At 40.4% G+C, this 9,075-nt stretch overlaps 1 protein-coding gene across 1 annotated transcript in view; it reads left to right on the top strand.

The window, feature by feature from the left end:
- The window catches only part of CUNH14orf132 (chromosome unknown C14orf132 homolog), a 43,218-nt gene extending 35,262 nt beyond the window's left edge, over positions 1-7,956 (top strand). Inside the window, exon 2 of the mRNA XM_087747641.1 lies at positions 79-7,956. Within this exon, the coding sequence (XP_087603767.1) occupies positions 79-303 (225 nt within the window). The 3' untranslated portion in view covers positions 304-7,956. The remainder of the gene's footprint in view (positions 1-78) is intronic.
- Positions 7,957-9,075: the final 1,119 nt, after the last annotated feature.

A 9,075-nucleotide genomic window follows, 5' to 3' on the forward strand; every position in this document is an offset into this window, starting at 1 on the left:
ACTTTTTGTAATGACTTTGAGACAAAGCAAATACTGATATTGGCCTTCAATCTAATTTTGCCATATCTTTCTTCACAGCTTCCTGTTATGGGAGGAGCCTTTATGGACTCGCCCAACGAGGACTTTAGTACAGAGTACTCCTTGTTTAACTCGTCAGCCAACGTCCATGCAGCTTCTTCCACGCAGAATCCACCAGAAGAAACATCCCGTTCTTCAAACGATGCCATATTGTTATGGATTGCAATAATAGCAACAATTGGAAATATTGTGGTTGTGGGAGTGGTGTATGCCTTCACATTCTAGGATGACTGTCACTCCAAACACTGGAAGAGAGGATAAGTGCAACAGTATTTGTCATGCGTATGTATGTATGTGTGTATATATATACATGTATATCTATATAAATACATATAGGTAGGGACTTTGTTGATTAAGTGCTGCCACAATCATGGAAATGAAATGCAAGTTAATCATCTTGAATCTTGATGGCAGAAAGTTTGGATGCAATTGCAAATTGTATGGAGGTGAGAGCTTTAATTGAGAACAACAGAGCCAATACCAGTATTGTACAGAAATGTAATAAAAGAGAGACCAGTGTGGGTATAGCAAATACAAAAAGAAAGTGAGATTTATATAGAAAGTGCTTATTTTCTACTGTTTAGATTTTTCTAGCAGCTCTTCCGGGTTTTGTGAGCTTTTTTGTGCATTTTTTACTGTGGTATAATGTTGTATGAAATTGTTCAATGTCATATTTGCTGGACATCTTAGTTTTCCAGATGGAGTAAATGGTCGGCATTGGCTCAGTTCTGATGAAGTGCAAGTTCATCGTGTGTGAGTCTTCAGCACGTGCGTACACTACTAGGCTGTGTTCAAAATCACGAGGCTTAAAGCTATGACAGGCAGATGCATGCTATCTAACACTTGCCTTCCACTATCAATTACTAGATCTGATAATCTATGAATTGATGCTAAACCCATCTGCTGTTTGCAGGAGGAGGCGCAGCTATTGCAAGGTGTGGCTGGTCTGCAGATCCTCTGCGCTCCAGAGGAGGAAGTGTTAAACAGAGCAGCAGCACAAGCTCCCATTTCTGTCTAGAGGTACTGGACTGCAGTGGTTTGTAGATGTGTCTCTTCCAGGAAACAAAGGCCAAATACCATGCTTTTCAGCTCATTTTGCTGTAATCCAGATTTCCCACAGCAGCCAGGTACTTTCATAAGCTTATTGGTGTATCAAAAGAATGGGGGAAATTGCGAAGCCTAATTAACAGTGAATGATGTCTATGAGAAAAACAGAATTGAAAGAAAGATGAGATCTTTCTGTGCTCGTGAGGGAATGAGTGCAAGAGTCAGGTATATCCTGGAGCAGAAAGAGCACAAAAACAAGTAGTAAGTGACAGATACGCAAGTGCTTGTATTTCAGTGTTAATATGTCTCTGGGTTCTGATGAGGCTTCTGGAAGTAATTTTTGTATAGCCTGCCTTAGGTAACAACTCCAATTATCATTTGGATTTGTTCTGTTGAGGGACAACATTTTTCACTGCATTGTTCCCATGAGAAGTTCCTTTTCAAGAGCTGTATCATTTCAAAACAAGCTGTAGCCTTCCTTGATTCGGAGATTGTAAAATCTTGAGGGAAGAAAAAAAAATCACCTCTGTTGGAAATCTCCCTCTTCCCCCTTAAAAAATAAACACAAATATATGAAATGTCTGCACTTTGAGTAGCGAACAAAGTCTTCCTCTATGTCTGCATGTACTATATAGGTTTTCTGTCTCATACAGCTACTACCCTAATTCCAGAAAGCCTGGAATTCCAGGTGCAGCGACTATTTTTGACACTTGCCTGCCACTGAGCTTGAGGCTGGACTAAGAGCTGCTGAACATATAGAGAGATTTGGATTTTCTTCTTTTCTCTTTAAACCCATTTTCCTGCAGGGCTGGTGGACAGTTACTTGAATCAAAGCAGCATGCCCCAAATCAGTATTTATAACCACTTAGTAATAAAATAGCTGTAGTCTTAAGAATGATACAAAAATGATGATTTTCACTGTCCTAAAATAGCTATTTGTTCCTTCATAGACACAGGATAATAAAAAACAGGGAAGCTGCATATATTGTGTACCTTTCCTGTTCTTACATTCCTCTCTATTCTCACTGAGCAGAAAGCAAGCTGTTAAGTGAGGCTGAAAGGCTGCAGAGAAGTTTCCAATGCAGAATTGAGCGGACAAGTCTGGCATTCGAACGTGTTCGACCCATGGAAATATTGCTTAATATAATGTACTGTCCCCAACCACTTTCTGACACTGCCTTTGCAATTGTATCAATTACTCATGGACTTTTCTTCAGTGTTTCCATAGGCTCTCTAGTTATGCCAGATCTTGCAAGGAGTGTTTTTGCATGAAGAGCAAAACATTTCCTCCATGATTAAAACCAGTTTGATGCTATGGTACTTGCCCAATGGGATTATTCTACTGCTTAATGAATTTGCCAGCGAAGTGCTTTGTTCAGATTTCCTAGAATATTAATCTAAGTGCAATTACCAATGTTTGTCTCCCAAAGCACTGGACTAAATTCTTCACCCATGAAGAGCTTCAGAGCGGGAGCAGCAAAGAACTACCACTCTGCTAATGAAACTGAGTGACACTTCTGTGGTGCTTTTCCCAAAGAAAGTGCTCTACTTTCATGTGAAATTGATAGTAATAGCAGGAGTGCTGGAAAACACTGAGTTCTGCCTCCCTCATCCACATCATCGTCATACATATTTTCGTTGTTAGAGGCTGAGTTGTCAAGAAGGGCCAGACAGAACTTTAATTGAAGTAATTGGCTTGACAGGGTGTCATGGTAAATGGTGCAGACAGCAAGTGCAGGCATTTTCTACCTCATAGTTAAACTGCACACTAATTGCAGCTTTTCTGTTGGGGAAAAAAATAATTTTAGGATGCAGGTGCGAGGATAATGCATGTGAGAGTCTGTACAGAATATTGCCAGGTGTATTAAAGATCCCTAAATCACAGAGGGCAGAGCTGGTTCAAACTCTGATCTATTCTGATAGTTATAACATGCAGTGTGTTTCTGGATGCTGTGTTCAGGCTTGATCCGCTACAATCGCTTCCATCTTCTGAGTGGTTAGGGAAGGTTTAAGTTCAACCCTTGAAAAAGGTGACTTATCCATCATTAAGTTCAGAGAAGCCATGGAGGGGAGTGGAGAAGTGGATCGATGGTGGATGTTTCATAGGTATGGTCCTGTGAAATGTGTTACCGCTTCTTTATGTGGGTATATGTTATACCCTGAACTATCAACGCAGCTTGAGTTGGTGCACTGTAGCGTCTCCCTTCCTTGGAGCCAGGCAGCTGGATAACTGCGGTCACTCACTGAGGGGTGATGAGGAAGCCCAAACACATTCCCCTGAGCTGTTCTGTAAAAGCAGAGAGAGGGTTCTGTGCCTTGCTGAGCACTTTGTGTATCAGCACAAGAGCAGGATTCCACTTACAGAAGATCTGTGCTTTAAATAAAAGCATCAGCACAGACAAGTTACAAGATCCTGACTGGAGTTTGCTCTGTAGTAGGCAAAGCAGAGCACTTTCTATTATGCAGTGTTAGACCCCTGGTTATATGTTACAACATATGTCATTGTACAAACACAAGCAGCAATATTGTATGTGCTCTGCAAAGTTATTAATGAGCCATGGGAAGCAGGCAGACAAACTGGATGCCCTAACGCTTCTCTTCTAGCCATGGCGGCTGGGGATCGATAGCAACATATCCAATAACTAACTGAACTGTCTGTTAAGAATTTTTTTGCTCTAAGCAGCCAGCATCTGGACATGGCAGCTGCGCAGCCACCACAGCAAAGACACTAAAGGCTGAATAGCTATGGAAGGTGGGTGCAAAGGCACATTAGATAGGAGAACGGAGCAGGGAAACCTACACAGGTACTCCTGTTATATTTTTATCTGCAGGGCTAGGAGTCTGTGCTTGTCCACAGCATTAACATCCTCCTAAAATAAAATGAGGGAGGAGGATGTATTTTTGTGTCAACACACTTGCAAAACTGAACAACAGATTTTGAAACTGATGCAACAACACTAGCAGACTTGTCTGCTACAAATAATGTATTTAGCCATTTGAGTGGGCAAGTGAGCTGATAGATACTTCAGAAGTAATGAGATACCCTCTCCAAAATCCTTGTTTGCAATGTGACTTGAGGGTGGTCAGCATCCCACCAAACTGCTGAGCAGCCTGTAATAACAAGACCCAAATCAAGAGTGAATAGCAGCAGATAGGCATTATAGTCTTATCCTATACATCCATTTGAAGATAAAGAGAAAATGTGCCTTTGTGTCTGGGACCAAATGAAAACAGGAGCCCTTAGTCTATCAGTTGTGATATATTTTGTCTGTTATTAGAAGCTTGCTTTCTGCTATTCTCAAACAATTCCAGTTGTTAATATCCTTTTCACATTTCTCTGCAGGCTGCTGAGAATTATTAATTTCACGTCTGTTTATCTGATGTAATTTTACTGGGTTTGCTGTGGCTAATCACAGAGCAGAATCTGGAAAATTATTCTTTTTAAGGATGATTTCCATTATTGAGAGAAATAGGCCAAAAATCAGAATCCCAGATCAAAAAGCTTCTGTGCTTTCAGAGCATTCAGAGCTCTGGAGAATTGGATTTCATCTGGTTAATGTGCAGAAAGGCAAAGGGCAGTCAGGTCCCTGGTGATAATGTCAGACATCAGGCTTCTGACAGGCAGAGCTGAGCGCTTCATTAACTCCTGCTCTGCCCCTCTGAGCCCTGCTGGCTTCCTGGACGCACAGCCTGAGCTGAGTTTAAGTGAAGTAACCACCAGGTACGTCATGTCCCTCCTCATCTTACAGCTTGCTAATCCTCAGGGAAACGTGCATTTATTCCCTTAGCAGAAGACGAGCCAGAGATCAATATTCTGTTAGGTTTATTGGTACATTGGTCAGTCACCATAAGGTAAAGACAGGGATGGTTTAACATTGTAGTTAGCCCTTTGCCGGTGATCTGGGAACATCCTAAAGAAATCAAAGCATCCTGACGCCTTAAAGTCTCCTACTGCCCTTAATCTGACGCTAACTTTTTGTATTTCCTCATACAGCCTCTCTTTGCCTTTTATGTTGTCTTTCCAACTTGAAACAAGGAAAATTAAGTCACCACTATGCTCTTCTCTGGACAGGCAGGGAACTCCTAACAGGTAGGGACTACCCATGGCACATTGTAGTTTTTGGCCTTTCAGGCACAAGGTAGAAGAGTCCAACTGTCTACCCAGGAGGCTCCAGGGGAATACGTGCCTTTGCAGAACAAACTGCATAGCAATTTTATCTCATTCTGGCCTGTACCAGAGTATTTACACTGAGACAACATGGCTAGACCTACTTTTGCAGTAACCTGTTTGGGGAATTACAGCAACACAGACAGGAACTGGAAAAGCAAACAACCCTGATAATACAAACCTGTCACATGTCGGATCAGCTCAATGACATGCCTCTGAAGGCAGGTTTCCCTGAGCATCATAGGCAGGCTTGATCTGTTGGTACTAAGGCAAATACCCTTTTGCATGAGCACAAATGCTGTCTCCATCTTTTCAGGAAGTCTTGGGAATATTATATGACCTACTCTATCTTTCCTATGCAGGCTGCTATTGAAGATGTTTTTCAGTTGTAGAAAATACTCAGAAAGCTTCCCATGCTGGTAGAATACATGCAAGATTTACCTTCCAAAGCTCTGTTGAGTCTCCCTGCAAAAGCAAAAAAACACTTAGGTTTCTTAAGCATGGAATGTTAATGAGTCAAGTATCATCTGTACAGTAGCATCACCTTATTTTAATCCACAGCTTTATGTCAGTAGGGCTCAAAGGGGATCTTACTATTACCCACAATTAACAAAGGCTGAAAACACAGACAAATCACTTCTCAGAAATGTCTCAAAAGTCACTACTCGATCCTTTAGGCTTCATCATTCTTCATTCCTCCCCAAAGTACCCTTGATGTGAACTCACATGCATCCTTTTAAACCCTTTGTCACCACCATGTGTCTCTACGCCTTCATTTTATTTCTCCCCTTGTCTTCTCTCTATTCTTTTCATTCCTTGGTATTGGAGCATAGGAACATTTAGAAGCCAGCAACGTTCTTCAGCCCTTCTTAACCACCTCCTTGACTGACCTTCACTGACAGTAAGATCAGTGATAAGTAAGGACTTATCACAGTAAGTGCAAAGATCAGTGATATAAGGTCTCCTGTAGGAAGATCTTAATCGTTATCTGCCTTAGCAAGCCAAGCAGAAGAGTAAGATGTGGCCATGAAGCTTGGTAACTGTGTTGTCAGTGTCCAAAGCTACCTTTTAGAAATTCAGATTTTATAAATATATACTGCACTGCTCTGCAGTCAGCATTTACTGAGCTTTCCTCAACCCAAAGTCCTTTGCTATTCTTAGCAAATGAGAATCAGTGGTAATGCACTTGGGGTAGGGCACGGGGAGTGGAAGTGCCATACACAGGAGACTTGAAAAGCTCCATGTGATTTATTGTAGGGTCAAGGCCATTAAGCACTAGCCTAATTCAGTGAAGAAAAACAACCACAATGAGCTACACCATGGGTATTTCAAATCTGGTCACACCGGTAATTCTCAGATTCATGGCCAAGCTGCTACAGCCAGATTGCACATTCCTAAATCTCGTGAACAAAAGGAGGTGTATTTGGCCAGAACTGAGATTGCTGAACAGCCTCCCTCACAAGTCCCTGCTTGTTCTGGTATTGCTTTGGGAGCTTCCTGAGCTGCAGTCGTTAAGGTGATGTCGTGTTTCCTGTGGCGTTCAGTCCCACTAATGAGCAAATAAAATTGAACTGTTTAGAGATCTAGGCCTAAAACGCTTCTCAGTTACTGCCTTCGTAAGGATGATTGAAGTTCCTGAGCCTGCAAGCTGCTCTATCCAGAGGGACCTTTGCCTCCACCTGGAGTCAACTGAATTAATAACACTTCTACACTTCTGACATCTGCTTCAGTGGACCAACTTGCAGAACTAGCTCTGGGTTGCTGAGGTTTTATTTTAAATATATCTAAAGATGTCCATAATTTCCTAATCGAAAGAAAGCAGAATGCTGTATTTTTTTAAATGAGAAGGTGAGAAAAAACAAGTATGAATATTTTGATAGATATGCCGGAAGGGTATATAATGTAGCAAACAGTTGCACTATTTTTTCTATTATCTGAGCACCTAACCTGAGAAATATTTGTTCTTTAACGAAGATGTCTTTCAGTTATGAAGTTTGGAAGGAGTGGAGTGCAAAGCCTCAATGAAATTCTAAATTAATGTAAATAAATCCAGTAGCTAGCTTTGTGAGGTAGCCTGTAACATTTGTTTTTCAGTTATCTCATCTCAAATATTGCCTAATTGTTGTTTTTTTTTCCAAAATAAGCTAAATAGTGACATTTCTGAAAGCATCTGTACTTCACACAAAATCGCAGTCATATGGAAATCACATCCTTCAGCTCATGTAAAACAGCTTTACAGGAGCCCTTTAGTATGCACTGTTATTTTTCTTAATCCTTGACAATTTAATTCTCTTGTGCTTTCTCTCTGCTACCCTGTTTTGTACACTAGCAGGTTTGCAGGGCTTTTCTGTATTGTTTTTGTAGTATATGGGCTGGTTTAAAGAAAAACCTTTATTCTTGTAATCATTGTTCTTGAAATGTGGATCTCTATCTGTAAAGAGAAAAACAACTTTAAAAACGCACTTCTCTAAGTTTACTGTAATTAGCAAGTTTAGTTAACAGAAATGTATTCTTTTAAGCTTCTGTTATATTCTTTTCCAGTTATTGACTGCTTTCACTATGTGTGTACTTAGTACTGGTTCATTCTTTTACTATGGTGAAAATGACAAGTTTTGTTAATATCAGATAGAAGTTGTGTTTTTGAATAAAGTTCTTCGAATTGATGGCAGCATGTCATTTTTCATTTTATTCTCACTTTACCTGAGAGTATTTAGAAGTCTGTAAATGCAGTTATTTAATTATTACCTCCAGTGATACACTGACACTAATAATTTGTTGCAATTTACAAATCTGCATGATTTGTCAGCCTTGGGAAACCATCTCTATTGCATATATGGCACAAACAAAGCACTGTGGCTATTTCTACAGAAATAGATTCACCTGCTCTCAGAGTCCAAGAAGTGCCTCAACACATCTTGGAGCCAAAAAAAGATGTCTTACCTTCTTCAGACTTCAGCTCAGAAACCCTTATAGCATGTACCCTTGTGTCATTGCTCTCCCCCAGTTCTCTCTTCAGATTAGCACGACCGTCCTGTCCCCCGGTGCAGCGTGGATGTTTTTGTGACGGTGGCCCCAATCTCCTGTCCCAGGGCAGCCATTCCAAGGGCTTTTAGGGACTCAAGGGGGGCACCAAACCTTACTGTAGGATGTTCAGTAAGCTTCATAAAAGTAAATAGGGGCAAAAGGATGAAAGGAAAATATTTGGCTTTCCTAATGAAATACAGCATATAGATTATGACATGCTTTACGATTCTCCAAAAGGGATCCAATGAGGCAAGTGCATTCAGATCTACTGAGGGAATGATAAAAAGACATCCTAAGTGACCTCTCATGCACAATTTTAAATAGAAATTTGACTTACCTTTGAATGAATCAAACTCGTGACATCACAAAGCTGCATACACCAATCCTGATAGCAAGTCTGACAAAAAATCATTAAAAAAAAAAAAAAATCAAAGACATGTTTTCTTCTAGTCCCAATCTTTAGAAACATAACATATTCCAGAGTTTACCCATCAGAATGTAAGGGAGTGCAGTTGCTACACTACAGCAATATCTAATTATAATTCACTTTTCCAATGCAGCTATGTAAACATACAGATCTCAGTTCTGTTAATTTCTAAATTCTGCACAATAATTAGAGATGAGAATAATTTGGAAAAGGAAGAGAACGTTCTGTTCAACAGTCAAGGAGGAAGAACATCAGTCATTTAAAGATTTAGCTATGTGTGTTCAGACTAACAAAACCAGCTGAAATTGTTGGCACTATTTTCTTGCACAGC

Source organism: Nipponia nippon, unplaced genomic scaffold, assembly GCF_047370975.1.
Source record: "Nipponia nippon isolate SJK-2023a ecotype South Korea unplaced genomic scaffold, ASM4737097v1 scaffold_11, whole genome shotgun sequence".
In the NCBI taxonomy this organism is placed as follows: Eukaryota; Metazoa; Chordata; class Aves; order Pelecaniformes; family Threskiornithidae; genus Nipponia; species Nipponia nippon.